This window comes from Amblyraja radiata, unplaced genomic scaffold (genome assembly GCF_010909765.2).
Source record: "Amblyraja radiata isolate CabotCenter1 unplaced genomic scaffold, sAmbRad1.1.pri scaffold_1220_ctg1, whole genome shotgun sequence".
In the NCBI taxonomy this organism is placed as follows: Eukaryota; Metazoa; Chordata; class Chondrichthyes; order Rajiformes; family Rajidae; genus Amblyraja; species Amblyraja radiata.
The window spans coordinates 3,274-17,684 of NW_022630403.1; the positions used below are offsets into that span (position 1 = coordinate 3,274).

Here is a 14,411-nt window from a genome sequence, read left to right on the forward strand (position 1 = left end):
CAGGGAGGTTCTACTGCAGTTGTACAGGGTCTTGGTGAGACCACACCTGTAGTATTGCGTACAGTTTTGGTCTCCAAATCTGAGGAAGGACATTATAGCCATAGAGGGAGTGCAGAGAAGGTTCACCAGACTGATTCCTGGGATGTCAGGACTTTCATATGAAGAAAGACTGGATAGACTTGGCTTATACTCGCTAAAATTTAGGAGATTGAGAGGGGATCTTATAGAAACTTATAAAATTCTTAAGGGGTTGGACAGGCTAGATGCAGGAAGATTGTTCCCGATGTTGGGGAAGTCCAGGACAAGGGGTCACAGCTTAAGGATAAGGGGGAAATCCTTTAGGACCGAGATGAGAAGAAACTTTTTCACAGAGAGTGGTGAATCTCTGGAATTCTCTGCCACAGAGGGTAGTTGAGGCCAGTTCATTGGCTATATTTAAGAGGGAGTTAGATGTGGCCCTTGTGGCTAAAGGGATCAGGGGGTATGGAGAGAAGGCAGGGATGGGATACTGAGTTGGATGATCAGCCATGATCATATTGAATGGCGGTGCAGGCTCGAAGGGCCGAATGGCCTACTCCTGCACCTATTTTCTATGTTTCTATGTTTCTATGAGTTGCAGCCTCGGGATTGATCATCACCTGAGGGTTGAAGGAAAGTGAAATAATTGTCCTCCTTGATTCACAGCTGACGGAGCACATGGTGGAATGTCCCAAAGCCGAGAGGTGTTGCAGCTTCACCAACTACGGCTGCAGCTTCAAGGTGAGTACGGATCTGGAACCCTCCTCCTCTCCCTCGTGACTTTGGATAGAGGTTATTGAAGGGAGGCACGGTGGTGCAGCGGGTGGAGCTGCTGCCTTATGGCGCCAGGGATCCCGACCACGGGTGCTGTCTGTACGGAGTTTGCACGTTCTCCCCGTGACCTGCGTGGGTTTTCTCCGGGTGCTCCGGTTCCCCTCTCCCTCCCCCCCTCCCCCCCCCCCCTCTCCCTCTCTCCCTCCCCCTCCCCCCCCCCCTCCCCTCTCCCTCCCCCTCTCCCTCATATTACTTTACATTGCATTATTAATGAGGAGTACAGAATCTGATTAAGTACTCATGTGCAGTCAACTCTGCAACAGGGTGGGCATCAGTGTAGTGGCCAACATCAATGTGTGTCCTTGCTCCCACAGGGGACTGATCCTCGACTAAAACAGCACGAGACCCAGTCCATCCACCAACACTTGATGTTGGTGCTGCTAAAGAACAAGGCACTGGAGGAGAAGGTAATGACCTGGACGTTCAGTGAGATATCTCCTGGAGTCCTAGACTGATATAGCGTGGACACAAGCACAACTCATCCTTGCCGACCAAGGTGCCCCAACTATGCTAGTTCCTTTGGCCAGCGTTAGATGGAGAGTCGGTTTGTCCAGGAGGACTCTCTCTAACTTCTACAGGTGCACAGTAGAAAGCATGCTGACCGGTTGCATCGTGGCTTGGTTCGGCAACTTGAGCGCCCTGGAGCGGAAAAGACTGTAAATAGTTGTAACCACTGCCCAGTCCATCATCGGCTCTGACCTCCCTTCCATCGAGGGGATCTATCGCAGTCACTGCCTCAAAAAGGCTGACAGTATCATCAAAGACCCACACCATCCTGGCCACACACTCATCTCCCTGCTACCTTCAGGTAGAAGGTACAGGAGCCTGAAGACTGCAACGACCAAGTTCAGGAATAGCTACTTCCCCACAGCCATCAGGCTATTAAACTCGGCTCGGACAAAACTCTATAATAATAATAATAATAAATTTTATTTATGGGCGCCTTTCAAGAGTCTCAAGAACACCTTACAAAAATTGAGCATGTAGAGGAAAAACATGTAAGGGGAATGAAATAAATAGTAGAGACATGACTAGTACACAAAGTAAAGACAGAATTCATTACAAAACACAGTATGAGGCAATTAATGCACAGATGGAAAGGGACGGGGATGTGGGGCTAAGGATAGGCAGAGGTGAAGAGATGGGTCTTGAGGCGGGACTGGAAGATGGTGAGGGACATGGAATTGCGGATCAGTTGGGGGAGGGAGTTCCAGAGCCTGGGAGCTGCCCTGGAGAAGGCTCTGTCCCCAAAACTCTGAACATTAATAGCCCATTACCTGTTATCAGTTTATTTATTCATGTGTGTATACATTTATATAATGGTATATGGACACACTGATCTGTTCTGTAGTCAATGCCTACTATGTTCTGTTGTGCTGAAGCAAAGCAAGAATGTCATTGTCCTATCAGGGACACATGACAATAAACTCTCTTGAACTCTTGAAGAAGTTGCCACAACTCTGACGCTCAATGCTAAACACAAAGTTGTTTTCTCCACAGGTGACGGAACTCGATAATGAGATCACGAAAAAGCAAACCGTTCTGCAGCGATTGTCCAATAAAATTCAGAAGATGGAGATGGAAATATCTTCTCAAAACCAATCAGTCAACAGAAGTGACATCGACATCATCTCATTACAGGTCAGTGGTGGAACAAGAGGTTTGATTTCAACCTATCATAGAAACATAGAAAATAGGTGCAGGAGTAGAGGCCATTCGGCCCTTCGAGCCTGCACCGCCATTCAATATGATCATGGCTGATCATCCAACTCAGTATCCCATCCCTGCCTTCTCTCCATACCCCCTGATCCCTTTAGCCACAAGGGTCACATCTAACTCCCTCTTAAATATAGCTCAACTACCTTCTGTGGCAGAGAATTCCAGAGATCCACCACTCTCTGTGTGAAAAAAAAATTCTCATCTCGGTCCTAAAAGATTTCCCCCTTATCCTTAAACTGTGACCCCTTGTTCTGGACTTCCCCAACATCGGGAATAATCTTCCTGCATCTAGCCTGTCCAACCCCTTAAGAATTTTGTAAGTTTCTATAAGATCCCCCCTCAATCTTCTAAATTCTAGCGAGTACAATAGGTTTGATTTCAACCTATCAAAGGTCAACTCTAAGGAAGATATCTAACCAACTACAAATTACGTCTCGTGTCGGAAGGAACTGCAGGTGTTGGCTTACACCGAAGATAGACAAAAAAAATGCTGGAGTAACTCAGTGGGACAGGCAGCATCTCTGGAGGGAAGGAATGGGTGACGTTTCAGGTCGAGACCCTTCTTCAGACTGAGAGTCGGGGGAGAGGGAGACGAGAGATACAGATGGTGGCGTTGAGGGATATGGAATAAATTAATGAAGGATATGCAAGAACTCGCTAGAGTTTAGAAGATTGAGGGGGGATCTTATAGAAACTTACAAAACTCTTAAGGGGTTGGACAGGCTAGATGCAGGAAGATTGTTCCCGATGTTGGGGAAGTCCAGAACAAGGGGTCACACAGTTTAAGGAAAAGCGGGAAATCTTTTAGGACCGAGATGAGAAAATCATTTTTTTTTCACACACAGAGAGTGGTGAATCTGTGGAACTCTCTGCCACAAAAGGTAGTTGAGGCCACACAGTTCATTGGCTATATTTAAGAGGGAGTTAGATGTGCACCTTGTGGCTAAAGGGGTCAGGGGGTATGGAGAGAAGGCAGGTACAGGATACTGAGTTGGATGATCAGCCATGATCATATTGAATGGCGGAGCAGGCTCGAAGGGCCGAATGGCCTACTCCTGCACCTATTGTCTATGTTTCTATGTTTCTATGTCTCTCCCCTGTGTTCCATTCTTCTCCCGATGTTACTTCTCTTTTCCTGCACGAAGGCCTTTCACTGTACCTCGGTACACATGTCTATGTTTCTATGTAAGGAGGAAATGTGGAGCCCACAATGGTCCATTGTTGGCTGTAGCCTCGCCTATATCTCTCAATATCTCTGGTTCCACTTTCTTCCCTGTCTCAGTCTGAAGAAGGGTCTCGACCCGAAACGTCGCCCGTTCCTTCTCTCCGGAGATGCTGCCTGTCCCGCTGAGTTACTCCGGCATTCTGTGTCTACCAGAAATGGGGCAACATCCATTTTTCTCTTGCAGAACACATTAGCGACACACGGTGAGCTGCTACACAGGGTGGAGACGGAGAAGCTGGAGAGACACAAGTTGGAGGACATCTTCAAACAGGACATCCTGTGGATTAAATATAAAACTGAAAACCTGAGCAGCAGAGTATCGAATATAGAGAGTAACCAGAGTGATCCATGTCTATACCGAGGCAGCAACAGCCTCTCAGGTAAGCAGTGTGTGTACCTTTGTTCCCCAACCAGTTTATAGAAACATAGAAACATAGACAATAGGTGCAGGAGTAGAGGCCATTCGGCCCTTCGAGCCTGCACCACCATTCAATATGATCATGGCTGATCATCCAACTCAGTATCCTGTACCTGCCTTCTCTCCATACCCCCAGATCCACTTAGCCACAAGGGCCACATCTAACTCCCTCTTAAATATAGCCAATGAACTGTGGCCTCAACTACCTTCTGTGGCAGAGAATTCCACAGATTCACCACTCTCTGTGTGAAAAATGTTTTTCTCATCTCGGTCCTAAAAGATTTCCCCCTTATCCTTAAACTGTGTGACCCCTAGTTCTGGACTTCCCCAACATCGGGAACAATCTTCCTGCATCTAGCCTGTCCAACCCCTTAAGAATTTTGTAAGTTTCTATAAGATCCCCCCTCAATCTTCTAAATTCTAGCGAGTACAAGGAGTCCTAGAGTGATACAGTGTGGAAACAGGCCCTTCGGCCCAACTTGCCCACACCGGCCAACATGCCCCAGCTACACTAGTCCCACCTGCCCGCATTTGGCCCATATCCCTCCAAACCTGTCCCATCCATGCATCTTAAACGTTGGGATAGTCCCGGCCTCAACTACCTCCTCCGGCAGCTCGTTCCACACACCCACCACCCCTTGTATGAAAATGTCACCCCTCAGATTCCTATTAAATCTTTTCCAATATCACCATCATAGTTGAGAACATCACTGGGCACTTGGTGTCTTACAATGCTGTGTACGACAGTGATCGCAACTTCTACTGAAGTGTGTGGATGGCCGTTGGCTCGATAGGAGCTCCTCCGCCCTTTGACAGGTCTAGTTTTCGGTGGGGGTCCTGCTGGGGGTCCACAGCCCCCTCCTCACCTGGGGGAAGACGGTTTAGTCGCCGACTATCTGACCATGGAGCAGGAAGCACGGGAACTCCCCCCGACCTGACGTGACTGGAGAATCTTTTCCCCTTCACCTTAAAGTGATTGTGTTGGAACTTTGGGCTTTGCTGTAGACTGCAGTGTTCCAAAGATGACATCTGGATAGCAACTGTGTGTTTGGCCGTTCCAGGGCCCGGGTGCAGATTCCCTGACCAAGACTTCGCCAGAGGGACGTGGGTGTTAATGGCGGTGTACGTTGAGGAGTTCTGATGGACAGTGCAACTTGGCGGTAAACCTTAGGAACAATTTTATGCCCCTGTCCCACTTAGGAAACCTGAACGGAAACCTCTGGAGACTTTGCGCCCCGCCCAAGGTTTCCGTGCGGTTCCCGGAGGTTCCTGTCAGTCTCCCTACCTGCTTCCACTACCTGCAACCTCCTGCAACCACCTGCAACCTCCGGGAACCGCACGGAAACCTTGGGTGGGGCGCAAAGTCTCCCGAGGTTTCCGTTGAGGTTTCCTAAGTGGGACAGGGGGGTTTATTGAACGGCTTCATCCCCAGAGCTATAGCTGCTCTGAACTGGCCCTGCTGAGTGCCCCCCCCCCCCCCCCACCCCACGAACTGTCTCCCTCAGATGGTCACGCCACTTATCGACCCGGCATAGACACATTTGCCCTTTATACTGTTTTACTGATTTTTAAATCTTATTTCTCTGGGTGTCTAAATTTTTAGTTAATTAAGTTACGACATCGGATGGAAGTTCCATTCCAAATCTTGTTGCACCCCTGTGCAATGTCAATAAAATATAATTTTATTATTATTATTATTAACCGCCCCTGACACATTTGGGCAGCTGGGATTAGGGTGGAGTGATGGCCGATCGCACTGGAGATTGTTCATTGATATTTCATTGTCAACCACATACGTTACTTACTCTATACAGGTATTCAAACAGTCGGTACGCAAAGGGCATAATGGGCTAAGTGTTCGGCTGGCGACCGGAAGGTAGCCGGTTCGAATCCCGCTTGGAGTGCATACTGTCGTTGTGTCCTTGGGCAAGACACTTCACCCACCTTTGCCTGTGTGTGAATGTGTGTGAGTGTGTGTGAGTGATTGGTGGTGGTCGGAGGGGCCGTAGGCGCAGATTGGCAGCCACGCTTCCGTCAGTCTGCCCCAGGGCAGCTGTGGCTACAGATGTAGCTTACCACCACCGAGTGTGACTGAGGAGTGAATGAATAATGCGATGTAAAGCGCCTTGAGTATTAGAAAGGCGCTATATAAATCCCATCCATTATTATTATTATTAATGTATCCAACATAGTCCCTCTGGCCTCTCTCCCTTCTCTCCCACCAGGGTGGAGATCGATAGATTCTTGATTAGTGCGGGTGTCAATGGGAGAAGGCAGGAGAATGGGATTAGGAGGGAGAGATAGATCAGCCATGATTGAATGGCGGAGTGGGCCAAATGGCCAAATTCTCCTCCTATTCCTTAAGACCTTTAGATCAAGGACCAGTCTCACACCCCGGCCACTCCCTCTTCTCCCCTCTCCCATCGGGCAAGAGGTACAGAAGTGTGAAAATGAACGCACACACCTCCAGATTCAGGGACAGTTTCTTCCCAGCTGTTATCAGGCAACTGAACCATCCTACCACAACCAGAGATCGGTCCTGAATTACTAATGGACCATCCTTGATCGGACTTTGGTAGACAAAAGTGCTGGAGAAACTCAGCGGGTGCAGCAGCATCTATGGAGCGAAGGAAATAGGCAACGTTTCGTCCCGAAACCCTTCGGGTTTCGACCCGAAACGTTGCCTATTTCCTTTGGGTTTCGGCCCGAAACGTCGCCTATTTCCTTCGCTCCATAGATGTTTTCGGGCCATAACCCTTCTTCAGACTGATCCTTGATGGGACTTTGCTGGCTTTACCTTGCACTAAACGTTATTCCCTTATCATGTATCTGTACACTGTGGACGGCTCGATTGTAATCATGTGTTGTCTTTCCGCTGACTGGTTAGCGCGCAACAAAAAGCTTTTCACTGTACCTCGGTACACGGGACGATAAACTAATGGAATGGTCTGGGTTTCTCCCTCAGCCTCCATCGAGCACCAGGTATCGCAGCACGACAAGATGTTGTCTGTACACGAGGTGCGTTTGGCGGATATGGACCTGCGCTTCCAGGTGTTGGAGACGGCCAGTTACGACGGGAGGCTGATCTGGAAGATCCAGCAGTACGAGCGGCAGAAACGGGACGCCATCTCCGGGAAGACCCTGTCCCTCTACAGCCAACCCTTCTACACCAGCCCGTTCGGGTATAAGATGTGTGCCCGGGTCTACCTCAATGGGGACGGGATGGGCAAGGGCACGCACATGTCGGTCTTCTTCGTGGTGATGCGTGGAGAGTACGATTCGCTCCTGTCCTGGCCCTTCCGGCAGAAGGTGACCTTCACGCTCCTCGACCAAGGGCTGGGCAAGGGCCACGTGTCGGACACCTTCAAGCCCGACCCGAACAGCAGCAGCTTCTCCCGACCCCAGGGGGAGATGAATGTGGCCTCGGGCTGCCCTCTTTTCGTAGCCCAGCCGGTGCTGGAGAACAAACACCACCAGTACATCAAGGACAACACCATCTTCATCAAGATAACCGTGGATGTCTCCGACTCTCCAGAACTCTGAACCATCCAAAGTTCAGCCCCAACAATAGTGCAATAGCCCCAGGATCAGTAGCAGGTCACTCCTCAACTCTACAGGAGTGTGTTTGCAAAAGTCAAACTGAACTTAGATCTGGGGCCCATATTAAATTATAAATCTCCGTTAACTCCTTGCTACAGATATCAAAGTATTTTATATTATAAGGTATTATTAGTCCGTAGTATGCTAATGTATTCGGCCACAATTCACTCCTTACATGTTTTAGGGGGGAGTTTTGTTTTTGTTTCAGATATATTTTTATGGAAAGTAATATTAAATCATTTATCGTTACCAGGTGAGTGCAAGGTGGTTGATTTTGGACACTGGCTATTTGGGCAGCAAAATGCAAAGGGCTGGAGTAACTCAGTGGGTCAGGCAGAAAATCTGCGGAAGGATGTGCCGGCTTTGGGAGAGGGTCCAGAGGAGGTTCATCCCAGGAATGAGTGGGTGAGTTATGCCCCTGTCCCACTTAGGAAACCTGAACGGAAACCTCTGGAGACTTTGCGCCCCACCCGAGGTTTCCGTGCGGTTCCCGGAGGTTTTTGTCAGTCTCCCTACCTGCTTCCACTACCTGCAACCTCCGGCAACCGCCTGCAACCTCCGGGAACCGCAGGGAAACCTTGGGTGGGGCGCAAAGTCTCCAGAGGTTTCCGTTCAGGTTTCCTAAGTGGGACAGGGGTATTAAGGTATGATGAGCGTTTGTCGGCACTGGGCCTGTACTCGCTGGAGTTTAGAAGGATGAGCGGGGACCTCATTGAAACGTACCGAATAGTGAAAGGCCCGGATAGAGTGGATGTGGAGAGGATGTTTCCACTAGTGGGAGAGTCTAGGACTAGAGGGCACAGCCTCAGAATTAAAGGACGTTCCTTTAGGAAGGAGATGAGGAGAAATTTCTTTAGCCAGAGGGTGGTGAATCTGTGGAATTCTGCGACACCGACGGCTGTGGAGGCCACAAGTCAGTGGATATTTTTAAGACAGAGATAGATAGATTCTTGATTAGTGCGGGTGTCAGGGGTTATGGGGAGAAGGCAGGAGAATAGGGTTAGGAGGGAGAGATAGATCAGCCATGATTGAATGGCGGAGCAGACTCGATGGGCCGAATGGCCTAATTCTGCTCCTCGCCGTGAAGAACATGAAAAGGAATAGGTGACTGCAGAGATGCTGCCTGACCCGCTGAGTTACTCCAGCATTTTGTATCTTATCTTTGGTGAGTCTGTGGAATTCTCTGCCTCAGAGGGCGGTGGTTTACAAGGTTAATTCCCGGGTTGGCGGGACTGTCATACGCTGAGAGAATGGAGCGGCTGGGATTGTACACTCTGGAGTTTAGAAGGATGAGAGGGTATCTCATTGAAACATGTAAGATTGTTCAGGGCTTGGACACGCTAGAGGCAGGAAACATGTTCCCGATGTTGGGGGAGTCCAGAACCAGGGGCCACACAGTTTAAGAATAAGGAGTAAGCCATTTATAACGGAGATGAGGAAACACTTTTTCTCACAGAGAGTTGTGAGTCTGTGGAATTCTCTGCCTCAGAGGGCGGTGGAGGCAGGTTCTCTGGATGCTTTCAATAGAGAGCTAGATAAGGCTCTTAAAGATAGCGGAGTCAGGGGATATGGGGAGAAGGCAGGAACGGGGTACTGATTGGGGATGATCAGCCATGATCACATTGAATGGCGGTGCTGGCTCGAAGGGCCAGCGGAGGAAGAGAATCCACCTGGGCTAATGTTGGCGCCAACTGCTGGAGCTGCCAGTCAGACGGAGGTTTCATGAGAAGATCAAAGTTAACCCAGGTCAGAGTCCACTCTATTAACAGTGCCTGCTCTATGAGGATTTGATTCGCTGTCTCTTAGTCCAACTGAGGAGAGAGGGAGGGAGGGAGGTAGGGAGAGAGAGAGAATGAAAGGGGGAGTGAGAGAGAGGGAGGAGGTGGGGAGGTGGGGTGATAAGAGGGGAGAGAGAGAGAAAGAGACGGTGAGAGAGAGAGAGAGAGACAGAGAGAGAGAGACAGAGAGAGAGAGAGAGAGATAGATAGGAGGTAAAGCGATCCCATGACGTAGGTTTAAGGTGACAGAGATAATGAAACCATTCCCACCCGTTTCCACAGCTCACAATGATATCTCTGGTACATTTTTGCATATCTTTCATTCATTTGTTCAATATCTCTCTGCATCACCATCTATATCTCCCGTTTCCCTCTCCCCCGACTCTCAGTCTGAAGAAGGGTCTCGACCCGAAACGTCACCCATTCCTTCTCTCCACAGATGTTGCCTGCCCCGCTGAGTTACTCCAGCACTCTGTGTTTATCTTTGGTTTAAACCAGCACCTGCAGTTCCTTCCGACACATCGTTTAGTGCCAGGACCCTCCGTCACACTGATAGGTCCCGGTCTGAAGAAGGGTCTTGACCCAAAACATCGTCTGACCATTTCCCTCCACAGATGCTGCCTGACCCGCCAAGTTCCTCCAGCACTTTCGTTTTTTGTTTTTTTGCTGAAGACTGCCGCACCTGCAGTTCCTTACCGCCATCCTCCTTAACCTGAACCCGTGGGACAATGAAGTCTCTGAGAATGAAACTGAAACCATGCAAATAGTTCTGAGCAGTGGGGATCGTCCCTTCAGCTAGTTAGCGTTGGGATCGCTGACATGCCCCAGCTACACTAGTCATAGAACGATATAGTGTGGAATCAGGCCCTTCGGCCCAACTTGCCCATACTGGCCAACATGCCCCATCTACACTAGTCATAGAGTGATACAGTGTGGAATCAGGCCCTTCGGCCCAACTTGCCCATACTGGCCAACATGCCCCAGCTACACTAGTCATAGAGTGATACAGTGTGGAAACAGGCCCTTCGGCCCAACTTGCCCATACTGGCCAACATGCCCCAGCTACACTAGTCATAGAGTGATAGTGTGGAAACAGGCCCTTCGGCCCAACTTGCCCATACTGGCCAACATACCCCAGCTACACTAGTCCCACCTGCCCACTTTTGGCCCATATCCCTCCAAACCTGTCCTATCCAAGTCCCTGTCTAACTGTTTCTTAAACGTTGGGATAGTCCCAGCTTCAACTACCTCCTCTGGCAGCTCGTTCCATACATGTGGAAAAAGTTACCCCTCAGATTCCTATTAAATCTTTTCCCCTTCACCTTGAACCCGTGTCCCCTGGTCCTCGATTCCCCTACCCTGGGCAAGAGACTCTGTGCGTCTACCCCATCTATTCCTCTCATTGGCCTATATCACTAGTGTAGTTGCACTTGTCTCAAGAGAGGATTGCTTGACATTGTCACTGAGTGACTCTGATCCCTGGTCAATAGACAATAGGTGCAGGAGTAGGCCATTCGGCCCTTCGAGCCAGCACCGCCATTCAATGTGATCATGGCTGATCATCCCCAATCAGTACCCCGTTCCTGCCTTCTCCCCATATCCCCTGACTGCTATTTTAAGAGCCCTATCTAGCTCTCTCTTGAAAGCATCCAGAGAACCGGCCTCCACCGCCCTCTGAGGCAGAGAATTCCACAGACTCACCACTCTCTGTGAGAAAAAGTGTTTCCTCGTCTCTGTTCTAAATGGCTTACCCCTTATTCTTAAACTGTGTGTGTGGCCCCTGGTTCTGGACTCCCCCAACATCGGGAACATGTTTCCTGCCTCTAGTGTGTCCAAGCCCTTAACAATCTTATATGTTTCAATGAGATGCCCTCTCATCCTTCTAAACTCCAGAGTGTATAAGCCCAGCTGCTCCATTCTCTCAGCATATGACAGTCCCGCCATCCCGGGAATTAACCTGGTGAACCTACGCTGGGCTCCCTCAATAGCAAGAATGTCCTTCCTCAAATTAGGGGACCAAAACTGCACACAATACTCCAGGTGTGGTCTCACTAGGGCCCTGGACAACTGCAGAAGGACCTGATGCTCAGTGTATTTTAGCTCCCTGCTTATCAATCACCCCCTTGGCCATGAGTTGTGAAGTCATGACTCCCATGTTGCCCCCATGGTCCTTATTCAAGTTGTGATGCCAGACATGGGACAGAGTTTGGCCCCTGGTACCCTAGACTGGTTCCAGGATGGGCCCCGGTCTCTAGTAACTGGGACAGGGCTGGTATCTCCCAGATTTCTGTTGGGAAAGGCAGCCACAGGAACCCTGGGAGGTTGGAGTTTGACTTGGGGAGGCCAATGGGAGTTGGACATTGGCTTGGACACTAACTGTGAATCTCTCCCGTTGTGGCCCCTGCTTCCTACAGGCCTACAGGTCACACACACACACACACACACACACACACACACACACACACACACACACACACACACACACACACACACACACACACACACACACACACACACACACACACACACACACACGCACACACACACACACACACACACACACGCCACCCGCCCGCACCCTCCCGAGGTCCTTGTAATCGTAGTGGGATGAGATGGGCTTGTTGACCAGGTCTCCAAAGTGATGAGGTTCCTTCCCAAGCCGGTAGATCCATCTCGTTGCCGCTCGCCGGTGTAAGTCGGCACCACCAGCGTTTCCCCGCGCCCGCCGCGGTCCGTGAGATGTCAGGGCGGCACTCCTGGGCTGTAGGAAGCTGGCATGTGTCTGAATCCAACCAGGAGAGAGAGTCCCTTCATCACCCCCACTGCTTTGGGGACCTGTGGGCGAATGAACGAGGTTAGATTAGGGGCAACAATGCAGCGGGTAGTACCAATGCATCTCCGGAGAGAAGGAATGGGCGACGTTTCAGGTCGAGACCGGGTCTGAAGAAAGAGTTCTCGACCCAAAACATCATCCGTTCCATCTCTACAGAGACCTTTGTTTGATTCTGACCACGGGTGCTGTCTGTACGGAGTTTGCACGTTCCCACCGTGACCTGCGTGGGTTTTCTCCGGGCGCTCCGGTTTCCTCCCACACTCCAAAGACGTGCAGGTTTGTAGGTTAATTGGCTTGGGATTAATGTAAAATTGTCCCTAGTGTGTGTAGGATAGTGTTAGTGTGCGGGGATGGCTGGTCGGCACGGACTCGGTGGGCCGAAGGGCCTGTTTCCCCGCTGGATCTCTAAAGTCAAAGCATTCGGACGCACCCCAGCAAACAGCACCAAATATCTCAGGACAGGAATGACAAGAGGAGACTCTGAGAGCGATGGAACCACCATCATGTCCGTCTGCTGACAAACAGAAACAGTCTTGTTATAGAATGAAATAAAGATTGGCATATCTGTACATAGACACAGAGTTGACAATTCCCACCCTAAATCAATCCAATCTATCATCTCATCAACAGAATGGGCCGACTGGGCTTATATTCAATGGGATTTAGAAGGATGAGAGGGTATCTTATAGAAACATATAAAATTCTTAAGGGATTGGACAGGCTAGATGCAGGAAGATTGTTCCCAATGTTGGGGAAGTCCAGAACCAGAGGTCACACAGTTTAAGAGTAAGGGGTGGGTAATTCAGCGGGTCAGGCAGCATCTGTGGAGAACGTGGATAGGTGACGTTTCACAGAGTGCTGGAGTAACTCAGCGGGTCAGGCAGCATCTGTGGAGAACATGGATAGGTGACGTTTCACAGAGTGCTGGAGTAACTCAGCGGGTCAGGCAGCATCTGTGGAGAACATGGATAGGTGACGTTTCACAGAGTGCTGGAGTAACTCAGCGGGTCAGGCAGCATCTGTGGAGAACATGGATAGGTGACGTTTCACAGAGTGCTGGAGTAACTCAGCGGGTGCAGCAGCATCTATGGAGCTAAGGAAATAGGCAACGTTTCGGGCCAAAACCCTTTCGGTTTTCGGCCCGAAACGTTGCCTATTTCCAGAAGGGTTTCGGCCCCAAACGTTGCCTATTTCCTTAGCTCCACAGATGCTGCTGCACCATAACTCAGCGGGTCAGGCAGCATCTGTGGAGAACATGGAATGGTGACGTTTTGGGTCGGGACTGCAGTCTGAAGAAGGGTTTCGACCCGAAAAGCCACCTATTCTTTTTCTCCACAGATGCTGCCTGACCCGCTGAGTTACTCCAGCACTCTGTGTGAAACGTCACCTATCCACGTTCTCCACAGATGCTGCCTGACCCGCTGAGTTATGGTGCATCAGCATCTGTGGAGCTAAGGAAATAGGCAACATTTCGGGCCGAAATCCTTCTGGAAATAGGCAACGTTTCGGGCCGAAACCCTTACGGGTTTTGGCCCGAAACGTTGCCTATTTCCTTAGCTCCATAGATGCTGCTGCACCCGCTGAGTTACTCCAGCACTCTGTGTCTATATTAGTTTTTGCTCTACAGTATTTGGGTCCTGGGTTGATGAGGTTCTGGGCCAACAAGGCGGGGAAGGCAATGGGCGACTCACATCCCAAATGCCGTCCAGTTCACCCCAGGACAGGACACCATGGAGGTCAAAGCACGTCTGATCTGTAATTAAAAGAAACATCAGTACCCTGGGGGATAGCGTTGATTAAAGGTCTCTTGTGTGGTAAGCTGGGTGCTAGTAGGTCCCACATTCACCCCCTCCCTGGAAAAATTTACGAAGGTGTTGCCAGGACTCGAGGTCCTGAGCTAAAGGGAGGAGTTGCGCAGACTAGGATTTTATTCCTTGGATCGGTTCAGTTCAGTGTAGTTTATTGTCATGTGTACCGAGGTACAGT

General features: G+C 49.9%; 1 protein-coding gene and 1 long non-coding RNA gene across 2 annotated transcripts; one reads left to right on the plus strand and one right to left on the minus strand.

The window, feature by feature from the left end:
- Positions 1-688: 688 nt before the first annotated feature.
- On the plus strand, positions 689-8,022 carry LOC116969797 (TNF receptor-associated factor 3-like). The gene is made up of 5 exons (XM_033016578.1): positions 689-759; positions 1,167-1,259; positions 2,353-2,493; positions 3,981-4,176; positions 7,180-8,022. The coding sequence occupies exons 1-5, from the start codon at positions 697-699 to the stop codon at positions 7,755-7,757; spliced, it is 1,071 nt and encodes a 356-aa protein (XP_032872469.1). The 5' UTR covers positions 689-696; the 3' UTR covers positions 7,758-8,022.
- Positions 8,023-12,152: 4,130 nt separating this feature from the next.
- Positions 12,153-14,200, minus strand: LOC116969796. Its single transcript, XR_004410925.1, has 3 exons — positions 14,117-14,200; positions 12,856-12,936; positions 12,153-12,427 (listed from the first exon to the last, which is right to left on the minus strand). It is a non-coding gene; the product is annotated as an uncharacterized LOC116969796 (long non-coding RNA).
- Between the last annotated feature and the right edge of the window lie 211 nt (positions 14,201-14,411).

Coding starts and splice junctions, on each gene's coding strand:
- LOC116969797 (XM_033016578.1), top strand. CDS start 697: ATGGTGGAATGTCCCAAAGCCGAGAGGTGTTGCAGCTTCACCAACTAC. Junction 1,260..2,352: donor ACAAGGCACTGGAGGAGAAG/GTAATGACCTGG, acceptor TTTTCTCCACAG/GTGACGGAACTCGATAATGA. Junction 4,177..7,179: donor AGGCAGCAACAGCCTCTCAG/GTAAGCAGTGTG, acceptor TTTCTCCCTCAG/CCTCCATCGAGCACCAGGTA.